Source organism: Anguilla rostrata, chromosome 9 (genome assembly GCF_018555375.3).
Source record: "Anguilla rostrata isolate EN2019 chromosome 9, ASM1855537v3, whole genome shotgun sequence".
Taxonomy (NCBI): Eukaryota; Metazoa; Chordata; class Actinopteri; order Anguilliformes; family Anguillidae; genus Anguilla; species Anguilla rostrata.
Window position 1 is genome coordinate 28,105,774 of NC_057941.1, and position 14,866 is coordinate 28,120,639.

A 14,866-nucleotide genomic window follows, 5' to 3' on the forward strand; every position below is an offset into this window, starting at 1 on the left:
AGTATTTCTATTCAAAATAAAGCCCGACCTGTTGCCATTCTACAGGGTAGGCCTATCGGATTGTGTTCTCACGTTGTTTTCACGCAGGGGACCTGTGCCGCTTATGCAACTGGCGCAAGCACACAGCAGATCAGCCAAAGAATTCCTGCTGTGCGACGTGTATTTTTAAAAGAATGGATAATTCTGCAAAAGAGCGGGGTAAATAACCTGGAATACTTGAAGGCATTTTTCATACGACTTTATTTTAATTCATATTACTAGGAACGTTTGCAACAGGAACTATTCCAATAGTTTCCAGTAGGCTACAGTAGGAACAAGTTTGCACTATGATCACGTCAGTTGACCGTACGTTGCCGCAGACAAAGTTATGTCATCTCAGTCCACTGAAAGGCATTTTTAACGTAATCGATATCGTTATAATTTTACTGCACCGAAGCACTGGCATTTAATTTTAAAGATGTTTCAGGGACTCAAATCCTTGGGTGCCTTCAGCCAGAGACAAAATCCTCTCTGGTTTAGACTACTCACATTATTGAAACGCGTTTCCCCCTTTTCGACCACTGGTGAGCCCAGGAAACGTCACGCTGGTATTACGGGAAGTAAACATTACAGGTGTCTGGAAGATTGAGTAAACCATTGGGGTTAAATACGCGGAATTATTCCACTTAAAGCGAATTGCTAAATTTATTTTTCTTTGCCGATGTTGTTCAGTTGAATTGTCCTGTGACATAAAGGTATGTCGACCGGCACGATTTACGTGCAGAACTACACGGTGTCGGTTGCTAACGTTACGGCTTTGGTCACCATGAAATTAGATTAGGAGCTAATAATAACTTGTTACCTTGCTCCAGCGCAAACAGCAATTTTGAAGGAATCTTGTCTTGGACGTAATATTAAATAATCGGTATATTTCCATTCCAGATTTGGGTTGCATGGCATCTAAATGGAAACCTAGCAACACCAATATTGGTTTACTATCTTGCTGTCTATGCTGGATAAATAGATTTCTGTGACAATCAGCTAGCGCTAGCTGCCTAATGAACTAGCCAGCATATTGGTAGAGGCGTATTACTAGCTACTACCTTGAAAGAGGGGGCGACTTGCAGTCTGAGAAATGAGTGGATACGATGGATCAGGATACCTAGCCTGCTAATTAACATAGGCTACTGTATACCAAGCAATAACCAATTGATGGAGACGCGCGCGGTTATAGCTAATCGTGTATTTTCGATTGATGTCAGGAATTGCATTTATGTCCGAAAATACATTTACATGTTTTTTTTGTCCAGTAAAGCATCTTGTTTAAAAAAAGATGAATTCATTTTGAATTTTAATACATTCAGCTCACCACCTAGAGCCACCGTAAGCATAGCTGTTTACAAAAACATGGTGGTGACTGATTCATGATATATAGGCCTACTTATATGATATGTATGATATAATTTCATGTATTTTGATATAGATACAAAACCAAGGGTGTTGATCATTGATTAATCACATATATTTTGATGTAGATATCTGGGCCACAAAGAGAGATGTCTCAACCTGAGACTGTAACCCAGAGTCCATGGGCTTTGTCAGAGTTGCTGGGGCAAAGGAGACTGTGGGGCTTGGGGGCCCTTCTGGCCTGGATGGTTTTGTTCCACTTGCTGGTGAACATTTGGCTGCTGTGCATGTTCACAAGCCTCCTGGTGGTGCTGGGCGGCTGGTTGGGGTACCAGGCTGTCCTGGATGCCAACAGCGTGCTCCACCTGGAGCACTTCATCTCCCTGAAGAGGGTCCCCAACTTGCCGGAGAGTGAGTTGCAGCTGGACCGCGAGATCCAGAGCACCATCTGCAAGATCATCCGTGACTTTGTGTCCTCGTGGTATCGCTCCGTGTCCTCAGAGGAGGAGTTTGAGGTGGAGACGCAGAGGGCCATGCTGGCTGTGGCTCAAGGGCTGAAGACCAGAGCGCAGAAGGTGGACAGGAAAGCCCTGACACAGAGGGTCTTGGACTTGTGTGGGTGCCACCTCCAGAGCTACATTAGGGTTAAAGAGGTCCTGGCTGAGCAGGAGAAGAACCTGGTGGTGGACAGAGATGAAGATGACCGTTGCCTGGACAGCAGCCTCTGGAAGATATATTGTAAAGTGTGCAGGGCTCACCCAGCTATGGAGAGCTCTGCTGCTGAGCTAAACTATGCCAGGGCCATAGTTGACCTGCTATTGCACGTGCTGGTCCCGCCCCCTCACCTGGAGACCAGAACAGGTCGGTTTGTAGTTGGGGAGCTAATCACCTGCAATGTTCTCCTCCCCCTTATCGCCAAGATGTCCGATCCTGACTGGCTGAACTTGCTCATCATCGACATCTTCACAAAGTCCAGCAAGCAAGCCGTGGAAGATGTGGATGACCTGGAAGCTACACCCCCACCTCTGTTAACCATCCAGCAGCAGCAAGACAAAGTAATTGATGTCCCCTGCTTCTTGAACCTGACAGTTCGGCCAGAAACTCCCCTTGTAACTGAAACCCCGCCTCCTGAGCTAGCTGCCTATGATGTCATTGATTGTGCTGAGCTGTACTACCAGCAGGACATAGAAGAGGAGGCCAGGCAGGAAGGTGTGGCCAATCATGGCAAACCAGGGGCAGGCAGCACCTTGGACTACCTGAGACCTGACATGTTTAACCCTTTCTATCAAGAGTCTGACTCTGACCAGGAGTCGCCCATGTCTGATTTCAAGAAAAGCTCCATGGAGTCACTGATCCTGATTGGCCCAGAAGAAGGGCTGACAGACAGATTGTGCGAATACACTGCTGGTATTGCAGACCAGGATGAAGAGCCACAGGGCTGTCCAGGGCTAGGGGAGGGTTGCTGCCCAAAGGTGCTGGTCACTGAAGACCTGGACCAGCCTGAAAACCAAGTGAGCATAGAAGGAACAAAAGCAGAAAGGAAAAGTAGCTGGGGAAACATCTACCAAGATGGAGTCCCAGAGAAGGAGTCAGGGAGCATGAAACAAGCAGGGCGAAGCAACCTGAATGACCTCTCCATCGAAGGTCCCCCGCAGACTTCAGGTGCTGTTGCTGGGGGGGTCCCTCTGGCCACCTTCAGCTTTGAGCCCCTCACCAGCCCGGACGGCCCAGTGGTCATTCAGAACCTGCGGATCACTGGCACCATCACAGCCAAGGAGCACAAGGGTTCAGGCTCCCACCTTTACACCCTCTACACAGTCAAGGTATGAAAGTTGTTAAAGTCCTGAAAAAAACAAAATAAAGAGCTGAGAAGAGTGCAAAGCCATTGGAAATGGACGTCATTCACATGGAGATTGATGTGAAAATGCAATCATTTATGAAGTTTAATTATTTAATGGAAATTGTCTACCTAACGTTATGGTAGCCCTATTCTTTAATTAGGCCAGTCCCATTTTATAACTATAATCCTTCCTTTAAGTTAATCACCAGTAGTAAAACCACTGGTAATGGGGATCATTTTAGAATATTCAGTAGCCTACTTTTTTATGTTAGCTTTCCAGACAATACATCTCCTTTCAATTGACCTGCTATCTCTCATGCAAATTCTTTGATTGTGGTCTTTCCCTTCTCAAATATCAAACACCATATGCTGACTTGCTCACATTGTTCAATAATAGTGCAATAGACATTTCCCTTTATAAAATTTTAGTAGTGCATCAAGCGTTATTATCAATGGAATGTGTGCCTTGTTTTTATTTAATGTTTGCATATTTGAATCGATGAAAATATGAATTTTGATAATTGTGTATACTATTTCTGGGTTCTTTTCCTTTGGTTAGCTTGTCAGTCCTTAATTCAGAGGTTGATGTCTCTGTGATTCTTCTGAATGTGGTGCATTTGCATGCTCTTGTGTTGTTGATATTGTCTGGTTTTGGTTGCATGATGGATGGTTAGTCGGGTAAGGGGGGCGGGGGTGGGGGGTGGGTAGTGTGGCTGGGGTGTTCCTGTTTCTGTCTGACTGTCCCTGCCTTTGTGATGCAGTATGAAACCACAGTAGAAACAGAGAACCCAGGCACATTTCATTCCATTGCCTACCACATGGTGAACCGGCGCTACAGTGAGTTCCTGAACCTGCAGACTCGCCTGGAGGAGAAGGCTGACCTGCGGAAGGTGATAAAAAGTGAGGAGCATTCTGAGAAACACTCATCAAACAGCTCCATGATTATTACTGTGACTGTGATCTGCAGACGCACTCAGACGCTAATGTATCTCCAAGAGGCAACCTCCTCTCCAGACATTAACCAGATTAATCTTGTAATACCTGAAAGTTTCAGGCTCAGACTTGATCCTCTTGGCTTGGCTGTTGTTGGAAAGAGAGCATCTTATCCGTCAACTTTCCTGATAAAGAAATAAAGGATTAAATAAAGTCAATGAAATATGCTTTGGAGTGCTCATCCCATCTTTGAAATGTTGACAAAGAAAAAAATTGACAGGCTGCTTAGTGACAAATTTGGAGGTGTGGTAAATTTCTGTTGAAAAGGAATGACATTTTGTTTAAAATGTAGATGTAAAAGGGCCCAAGAAACCTTTTCCGGATCTTTCCTTTGGAAACGTGGACATTGACAAAGTAGGGGCCCGGAAAGGCCAACTGGAGACATTTCTCAAGGTAGGGAATGAGCCTGTGACATTTGTTATACTGTATATACAGGTATACTGTACAGTACTATTTTCATTACAGATTAAGTTATCTCCTTATTATATCATGTACTTTGTTATTGTGTATTTTGTTTTGTGTTGTCTCTTAGCAACTCTGTAATATTCCTGAAACTGCCAACAGTGAAGAGGTGCAGGAGTTTCTGGCTCTTAATACTGATGCGAGAATAGCCTTTGTGAAGAAACCTTTTGTTGTATCAAGGATAGATAAGGTATATGTAATCTCCTTCCACATGTTGCCTTGTGTCCCTTATCCAACAGTAAAATTTAAATTCTATGATTTTATTATTATTATAATACAGTATGAACCACTTGAACAATGTAAACTCTGATCCCTGCTATAACATATGATATGTATCATGTCCATTTAATCAAAGAAGGTAGTTGATTGACAACAAGACCTTAATCTTACCATTACCATTTGCGATTTTTACTTTGTCGGGTCTTAAATAAAAAATGTATTTGTAAGCACCAATCATTACACAAAAATAACATGGTCTGTATTGCTTATGATACTGATGCTTGGCACATTCTCCTAGCACTTTCCAAGGGAATCCCTTGTTGCCTGTGATTTAGCAACTTTTTAGATCCCCGCAAGTTTTTTTTAAACTAAAAGTGACAGAAACAAAATTTACCCACTTGTCAGATTTTGGCTTGAAACTTTTTCCAATAGGTGAGTGACTGCATCTATGAGAAACTTATGGTTGCTAAATAAATTTAAAAAATTACCTTCTTAAAATCTGACAAGTAGCACTTGTGGCACATGGCTAACTGTCAGTGTTCCTTTCGCCTCTCTCTCTCTCTCTCTCTCTCTCTCTCTATGATAACACACAAATGTGTAGATCGTGGTGAACGCCATCGTGGACACCCTGAAAACGGCCTTCCCCCGCTCTGAGCCCCAGAGCCCCACAGAGGAGCCGGAGGGAGAGGCCGACGGGAAAGCACAGTCCGACGGGAAGAAAACAAAGTACGGCTGCATCCCTTTCTCCGTCTCCTGAGAGGAGGATGAGACCTGCCCTGAAGTTGACCTCCTCTTACTCTCATCAAAGTTAAAACTAAAAAAAAAATGTGTGAGGTAGCATACCCCACAAATAAACATCTGGAGTACTTACATTTGCACTTATTTTATTTTGGCACACACTAAAAAATATTAAAAGTTGAAATGCCAGGTCAGCCTTCATCATCATAATATTGCCTGTCACTTTTACTGTGATTCCACAGCTCGGTGAGCTGCAGTATCTGCACATGGCTTGGTACAAGCAAGCCTTTTACTGTGAAGATTGAGTGGATTTCTCTTGCCCAGCATATCCATTGAAATCGTCCTCATGTTATGCTTTTTATGATATAAGCTTTTATAAAAAAATATGCTATTATGATCTAAAAGGACAAGCTTTATCTGCTTGCTTCTTTTGAGTAAGAGGGTGATTTGGCTTAAGTATACTGTTATGGTTTTACCCTTTTAAATCATTTTTTATCATGACTATGGCAAAATTTAAATGTATTTCATGCTAAAATCCATAAAACATTCTCTTAATAATTTTGGGCCATTTTTTGTGCCGCGCCGTGCCAGGTCTCGCCTCCGGTTCTCCAGTAAAATCTCTCCTGCTCTCAACCTGGACGAGCTGCAGCCCAAGGTGCAGTACTGCTTCAATGAAGAGAACACAGTGAGTGTTATCGTACGTCCTGCCCCTCATGTTTGGTTGCCATACAGAGCTTTTCACGCATCTCAGAGCTTTATTCAAATTAGGAGCGATACAGGACACTGTGGATGCTGTTACAGGGCTTTAGGGGCAGACCATATGGCACCACTGATGGGGATAATATGTAATGTATATGTATGCTGTGTGATGTCAAGTCAATGTACAGTGTACCCTGTGTATATACGTGATGTATATGTCTTCCTTCTATATCTTCCTTCTAACAATTATTGAGTATACTTGTGGTGTTTTCTTGTGTTGCAGAATTCCAACTGCTGTAGAATTATTATTCAATGCTTTGGAAATGAAATGTATCGTATTTCATGTGTGTTTAAAGTGAAAAACAGAAACCAGCAGACCCTGTGGCACTTCAAGACTGGGGTAGCCACCCGCACAAATAGAATGTGATGCAAGGATACTCAGACCTGGTCCTCGAGTCTGGTAGTATTGCTGGGTTTTTTTTCGATCGATGGTAGATTTATTGATTAATGGCCATTATTGGCCAGAGTTTCCACTCACCTGGTGTCCCAGGTCTAAATCAGTCTCTCATTAAATGGGTAGAATGAAAAACAGCAAGACTACTGGACACAAGATCCAGACTTCAGTATCCCTGACGTAGTCAGTCATTTCTGATATATTGACACAGTATTGATGTGTATTGCGCCTTCCTTTGTGTGTCTGCCCTGTTGGTGCAGGTGTTCAATGGCCTCTCCCTAACCGCCCTGGAGGGCTTCCTGAAGGAGCAGGAGAAGGCCCTGAGCAGGGCACGAGACCTCCAGGAGACCAAGGGCAGCGAGGAGAACAGGGACCCGGTCAGCTCCGCGTGTCTGGAGAACAGAGTGCAGGGAGCTGGTGGGATACAGCACAATTCATTGTCTCGTTGTGCCTGTGTGTTTCATAATGTGTTTTCTGTTCAGTTGTTAGCTGCGTATAGGGTGAAACGTATCTGCCTTACTGCCAGTGCCTGAGGTGTTGTGTTGGTGTTGTGCTTGAGGCCCAAAGTGTTTTATGTTCTAACTTAAATACTAATAGAACTGAGAGAAAATTCTTGATAAACCTTTTCCATTTTAGACCATGTTGTTTTTGTTTTAGGGTGAACTTGGAGATTGAGTTAAGTGCACTTTAAAAAATGATAGGCATACAAAGGGAAACCTTTATCTTGAACTGCACTATTAATGTGTATTTCTGCTCTTAATGAAACATCAGATATGTCCTATCACCAGTTTTCAGTTTATTGTATCAGATTCCATCCAGGAATAATGCAATTTCTGCAATTGGTCTGCAATTGCTTCATACATCTTCATTATGCTGGGTCTTGTCTGTGTGCGTCTATCTAAAAATCTGCACCTCGGCTGTTTGGACACAAGAGGGCAGTGTCACATTATGCATGAGCCAGACTTTTTCCCAAAGGCACCCTCAGCTGGGGTCTAGAAGGAACATGCAAGACATTTCCTTGTCTTGTTTTGTGGTCAGAATAGGTTCATGCCACATTGTGTGGGATGCAGGTGATCTGGTCATCGGTCCTGACCTCTTTGTATTCAAATTTAGGGTATGGTGGGGGGTAGGCCTACTTCTTTGTACCCCTGAGCCTGGAACATAATCTTAATTGATTCAGTAAAGACAAAGATGCAAATGGTGTCAGTTTGAAACCCAGTTTTCAGATAGCAGATTTCTCTAGAATGATGTATAGTTTTTGTGATTAGGCTTTAATTTCATGTTGTCATGGAAATTCAGGTGCAGTTAAAATGTACAGCCGACTTACAACTAAGAAGCTGCTTCTTTCTGTATTTATACATAGGTCTAGGTCTAGTAGTTGTTGTGTAGATCCTAAAACATGGCCAGATAGGTTTTCCACAGTGTGTGTGTAGTAACAGTGGAAGACTCCCTCTTAACAGTGTTTTTTATTACAGTGCAAGTGTACACAAGTGCCCAAGGGTCATAGTTAATATTTGCTCAACTTCAGTGTGTGATTGTATATTTGTGGTCAAAGTGGTTTAGGAACTTTTCTGGATTGTTTGTTTGCTGTGGTTCACACACAGTGTGTTTCTGTATGCTCTTAGTTACAGCTGCATAGGTCCTAAGTGTGATTGTGTTCTTGTATCTGCTGTGATACTGGCATAGGTACTGTATGTATATCAACTTAAAATGATAGGATTCTATCTGGCATTTTCTTTGTCAAAATTCTTTTATTAACATGGGAATGCTCATTTGCTATACACCTGAAATTTCTTTTTTCAAACATATTCAAACTCACGTAGGTCCAATACAAAACAATGCTGTGATATGGGACTGATATGGGAAGAATATAAAGCTTGATACCTCAGTTACTATACTACGTTATCTGCCAATGTATTTCTGCATTTCTAAGCTCTGGATTCACTGCGGTTAATGTTCTGTGTGTGAACGTGCGTTTGTGATCACTCCAGCAGAGACAGCGCTAGCAGACGTGGCCTTGAACATCCTGTGCTTGCTCATGAAGGACCAGTGGAGCTGGCTGTGCACTGAGAATGTCCAGAAGACCATCAGGCTGCTGTTTGGAACCTTCATTGACAGGTACCCCATCTGTGGCCTTATTTTACTGTGAGATCTTGTCACTTTGTATCTTTTTGGTGTGTGTATGGATGTGTGTGTGTGTGTGTGTGTGTGTGTGTGAGGGGATGGGCGTCATCCCTTTATGATTAAAACCAGCCTTTCTATCCAAAAGGATTTGGATTTAACATCATTGGACTTGAGTTTTAAAGTAGCTGCAGGGCTGTTTTCTGGCCATTCTCCTCTGACCTCTGCCATGAACAAGGCATTTTCGCCCAGAGAACTGCAGCTCACTGGATATTTGCTCTTTTTTGGACCATTCTCTGTAAACCCTAGAGATGGTTGTGCGTGAAAATCCCAGTAGATCAACAGTTTCTGAAATACTCAAACCAGCCGGTCTGGCACCAACAACCATGCCACATTCAAAGTTACTTAAATCACCTTTCTTCCCCATTCTAATGCTTGGTTTGAACTTCAGCAGACCGTCTTGACCATGTCTACATGCCTAAATGCATTGAGTTGCTGCCACGTGATTGCCTGATTATATATGTGCGTTAACGAGCAGTTGAACAGGTGTACCTAATGAAGTGGCCGGTGAGTGTATAGCAGAATGGTAGCAAAAACAAATTCAAAAGTCTGATGAAAATAATTATAGAAAAATACCATAAGTAACATGCTGTTGGAAACACAAATAGGTTGGAAAAAACATTTGAATAGAATATACTGGGCCTGATTCACAAAACCTTTTAATTCTTGTTACTTTTGTTCTTAAGAAAAGTGGAGACATACACAGACCTTCACTTTGTACATATCCCAGGTGTATCAGATGATGAATGCCACTTGTTCATAAGTTGGATGCGTGCACCTGTTCATGTTGATCAGCCTGAGGGAACACTTTAGTAATCCCGTAAGAGGCATGCCGCCTTGAAGGTCATGTGTATTGTGTGTTCATCGCGCTCCGGAAACATATCGGCACAGTCCTTATAGATATCAATGCCAAATTGTTTTTTGTTCATGTACATGTTCATAAGCACAGTTAACCATCAAATCTGTTAGTTTTCATGTTTTGTGAACGAGGCTCACTGAGTTTGTCTGTTCTGGGAGAAAAGCTGCTTGGTAAAAATGCTTTGGATCAAATGGTGTAATTTGCTGTGGAGTGGTAAAACTTCTCTGGAAGTAAATTTCAGATGAATGGAGCTAATTACAGCTGAACAGCATGCTGCAGCCTTTTAAGACCACAGTCATGCCAAGACTAATACTTGTTTGCACGCACAGTTTGCCTTGTGGCTTAGCAAGCATGCTTCCTCTTAATTTGAGTGAGCAGTTGTAGAACGTATGATTCTGTCAGTGGACCTGTACTCATTGCTCTATAATTTACAGTATTGTGAAAAAGTATGTGCCCCCTTCCTGATTTCCTCCATAGGATATTGCTTCAAAACCAAATTGTTCCTCCTCTTTGTCTGAGGATCCTTGGGTCACTAAAAGAGATGTGAAAGGACTCAAATTTCCTCATAGTGGGTGTGCATTATATTATCTTCTAGCCTAACAGCATTACCATACAAGTCTACATGTTGCAAATACTGCTCTGTAATTCAACAGTTTATGACTCGCTGACACAGTTCACACAGGCGTTTTATGGCGTTTTTTTATTTATTTTTATGTCAGCCCTCCCACCTTGTAAAAAAAAAAGTTTTAGATCTACATGTAAAATGGGGTTTCATGCTAAAATAAAGGATAATAAAATAAATAAATACACTTAGGGACCAGTAAGGTTTTAGTGTGGACTCAATTTCCCCCTTTCCATGGTGTTTTTCTGCCCTGTTCCTGCATAGTCATAAGATGTGCCTGAATTCTATTTTGTTCCTAACACTGTTACTAACAAGGACCTGAACTGGAGAAATGGAAGTCAAGGTATCACTGCATAGGACAAGAAGTGGAGGACAAGTGGCTTGGACATTTATAGACATCCAAACAGTGCATTTATGAAACAAGGTCAGAAGTTGTCATTATTTGAAATGAATGCAGCACTGGAAGGTTCTCGGCCTCTTAAGGTTCCTTTCCTGGCTAGCTCTGCCTGTGACCTCTGTGCTGCGCATTCCGTCAGTACTGGATACACACGTATCCACTACACAGATGCAGGTCTGACCTGCTGGAGGCTGGATTTGCGCACTGTAGGAAGTGCCAGTGGCCTGTTGTTTCAGTCCCACGTGAGTATCTGACGGAGAGTGGAGTACAAAGAGAATAGCGGTCATTCCTTTTTGGGTTCCAAATTCCTTGTTTCTTCCTGCAACCACCTCATAAGAAAGGAAGCTGAGAGGATCAGTGCCATAGTTGACAGGGAACATGTCACAAATTAAAAAAATTTTTTTTTTAAGATTCTCCTTTCTTGGCCTTGTTGCTTTGCTTCAATTTGACCAGCTGTCAGAGGTCATGGAAGGTGAATTGGGACTTTTTTTGTTGAAGCCAGATGTTTTCATGTTTTTGAATCTGTTTCTGCCTCTATCTTAGGTAAAACCATTTAAAAGGAACACTGTTTTTAACCGACTGTTTTTCAGTGGTGTATTTTATTGAGAAAATCATTGCCCCTGGTTTTTTTCCCCCCATCCATATTGTTTGTCTGTACTGTATAACTGGCAAGAAGCAGAAATCTTAATCTGGTCAGGTCAGGGGTCGTCTGACCTTTCCTTGTTAGAAACCTGAATGTAAGAAATAGTGCACTGCATGTGCTTTTCTGGCTGGAAACACGATCTGTAAAATACTGTAAATTAAAAAAATGTGGAGGGGAGGGCTGTTTGGCTATGCAGTAAAATGATGGCAAAAACGAGAATATAAGACATTCTTTGGTGTAGAGGTCTTGGAGAGAGATGAGATGGGGTCATCCTGGCTGACTGAATCCTTCCATGCGTGGTTCTACTGTTGTTGCGCACTTATGCGTTACCCTGCAGGGGTGCCACGTACCAGACTGTGAGGCCCATCCACCCCCATATCACAATTTAAACCCCCACAGGTTCATGTTGGCATCTTACACTGAGGAAGTTTGAAATTAATTTAAAGTGAAATTATGTTCACTGAATAAATGTTGAAAACCATCTGCATTCCAGCAGACTAGCTCCAGCAGGAATAGTTACCAATTTCCTAATTATGACAACATACAATAGTGTGGCTCTTCCTGAAGCCCTACACAAATGAAAACCTTGAGATCAGATAATATGAAACTGTCCTTGTCGGTAGGATTCTTTGCAAAAGGCATGAAAATGTGGATCTGTTTGCTTTTTTCATGTTATACTTTTATACACAGTATTTCACAATTTATTAATTAAAGGCAGACCAAAAGTGAAATGGAATGCTGCCATTTTCATGCGTATTGAAGGCCAAAAATGCATAGTTTGCTGATTAATAGTTTTTTCCCCCTCAGTCTCAAGAGCGACTGGCAGTTATTTCTTCTGATTAATGATTATATTTGTCGCAGATGGCAAAACAGAGAATGTTGGAAATGGCAATTTCCTCTTGCGTATATGTGTGTTTTTGTTTTTCTCTTTTTATGGCTCAGCCTTAAAGTTTTTTTTATTTTTACATATTTGGAGTTTGACTGGTTCTTTTTTCTGTTTTCCTTGAAGAAGACACGAGAACCATAGGTACACTGTACATATGTTACATATGTAAGTGGACTGTTTTTTTTTTTTTTAATCTCAGAGGTGCTGAATCTAGCATTGTTTAGAATTATGGGTTTGCTTTTATTGCCAAACTGCTAAATAGAATGTTACCGACCTACCCCTGTTTGTGCTTTTGTGTTTAATACCAGATTTTTACATCATTCATTCTTTTATGTTAAGCAGAGAAAGTGAGTTGAGACATGACATGTGACCTCCAAACAGCAATGTTGAAAGCAGTCAGCTAGGCTGATGAATTTGGTTCTATTTTGTCTGATAAAGGTAAATAAGGATAAGGTATAGTGCTTATTCAAATGGCTCACAGAAGTGAGAAACTAAATGTTGTGCATGCTTTGAATCATTAATATACATATTTAAATGCAAAACGGTACATTAAACAATGCTAGGTATCACGTTAAATAAAACCTGCAGTGAAACTGACAGAGAGGGAATAATGGTAATAATTGTTCATAAAAGAAATGACTCCCTTGGGTGCAATTTCTTACAGTAGCTACTGTGTTACAGTGTGAAAGGCTGACAATCTGAGCAATTCAAGTGGGGTTTGAGAGTTTAAGGCAGCGAGGTGGTGAAGAAAGTGCACTAAGCAGTGGTGATCTAGGCACAGTCAACTATACTGCTTCCTGCTAGCACTGAGTCAAGCATCAGAAGCAAGGAGCCATCATCCCAGTGACAACTCTGGGCCTGTGTGCAGACTTTGGCTGGACGCAAGGCTCATAAGTGGGGTCTGTGCATTGGGTGTGCTGTTTAAGGTACACGACAGCCAGGACTGGATACTGGATGAAACAATCCCAGCTCACAATGTTTAGCACGAGACTATCACTTCTCCTTTAATGACTTGGGTTACCCTGGAACAGCCCAAATAAGTTAATAAAGGCTTCAAAATAATCCTCTGGAGAGGTGGTTACGGGGTCTCCCTGATGATAGAGTTATGTTATGATCATGTATGATCGTTGCATTATATATTTATATACAGTATTTACTTATTTATAACAATAGATCTATATAGATCTGACTATGCCTGCTGTACATTAAAGCGGACATACATTGACAGAAAGGCCCAGTCTGTAGGCTTTTTTCACCACAAATTGTATTCTGAAAATAGTGTTTCTCTGTCCTCAGAAATGATTGACAGGACTGTCTTCTGGTCCTCTGGCTGGTGATGGCTCTCTGCGATTCGAGCCGGATGGGTAGTCTCCACCATGCTGCAGAGCACACAGAGGGCTGAACCTGATACAGCCAAACGCCGGCTTATTTTAATTCCTATAATTTGTAAATAAGTCTTATCCCATGACCTTCACAGAGAACCCATGTCCCAGTGGTGTCTGGTTGCATAACCCAGCATTAGTGTTGACTAACTCCTGTGTAAATCATGAGGTAAATATAACACATTTCCCCTTAAGGTGTGAACTGGCTGTTGTAGTATGTCCTGGAAGTCCAGGAGAACTGAAGGAATAGCACAGAGGAAACTAAGCTGTCTTATAGAAAAGAGTTTATCGGGCTCGCATGAAAATACCTGAATTCAAGGTTTTGTTAATGGCATAACAGAACATTGATTATTACCAAATTATATTTAGTCTTTGCCAATATAAAAATATATATTTGTTATACATACTCTTTGCAAAAATACACATTTGCAGAATAATGACATGCATTTTTACTGATGCAATAGCTAAAGTAAAATGGTTTAATAATGTTATTTCTAAAGTCTGTTTCTAGAAAGCTGGTGTGTTTTGATGTGCACTTTTGCCAAATCACTGAGCTGTCCCAGGACTCAGGGCGTCGTTGCATGAAGTCTGTGCTCTGCAGGGGGCTTTTTTGCCCCTCTTTATGCCCTCTTTTTCCTTCATTTACCTACATTTTATTTTAAGGCCAAATTGATACTTTGATAAACAGCACAGTGGGGTGATGGGGGACTAGTGGCAGATTGATGAAGGGAAGGCTGCCTTTGTGGCTGCTGGGAGGTAGTGGGGGGCAGTTTCTGTCTACATAAGTTGAGTTTGCTGCAATTGTGTTGCAAAATTTCGCTGATCTCGGCAGACCATTTTTTAAAAAGCAGCCTGGGTTCCTCCTTTAGTAAACCAGGTCCAGTTCTGTCCAGAAGTTAAGGAATGGAGCTGAAAATAATTCTGGGCATCCAAGAGATCGACTGCACCATCTCACATATGTGGACCCTGAACTGTGTCCCTTTTAAGGAAAAAGAAAAGGGAAAAAAAGGAAGAAAAAAACAGACCTGGTGGCCATCCAAAATCCAATTTTTTTTTGACTCACTTGAGAGTTCCTTCTGCCTTGTTTTCCAAATACCTTGTTAAG

General features: G+C 41.8%; 1 protein-coding gene across 8 annotated transcripts in view; it reads left to right on the plus strand.

Moving 5' to 3' along the window:
- Positions 1–204: 204 nt before the first annotated feature.
- Positions 205–14,866, plus strand: part of LOC135263468 (sorting nexin-19-like) — a 33,405-nt gene continuing 18,743 nt past the window's right edge. For 2 of the 8 annotated variants that reach the window (XM_064351498.1, XM_064351501.1), the window contains exons 1-9: positions 205–734; positions 1,515–3,209; positions 3,988–4,126; positions 4,512–4,612; positions 4,752–4,871; positions 5,502–5,626; positions 6,230–6,323; positions 7,052–7,208; positions 8,783–8,909. In XM_064351498.1, the coding sequence (XP_064207568.1) occupies positions 1,536–3,209; positions 3,988–4,126; positions 4,512–4,612; positions 4,752–4,871; positions 5,502–5,626; positions 6,230–6,323; positions 7,052–7,208; positions 8,783–8,909 (2,537 nt within the window). In that variant the 5' untranslated portion in view covers positions 205–734; positions 1,515–1,535. The other 6 variants (XM_064351503.1, XM_064351505.1, XM_064351504.1 and 3 more) reach the window with 6 other exon arrangements.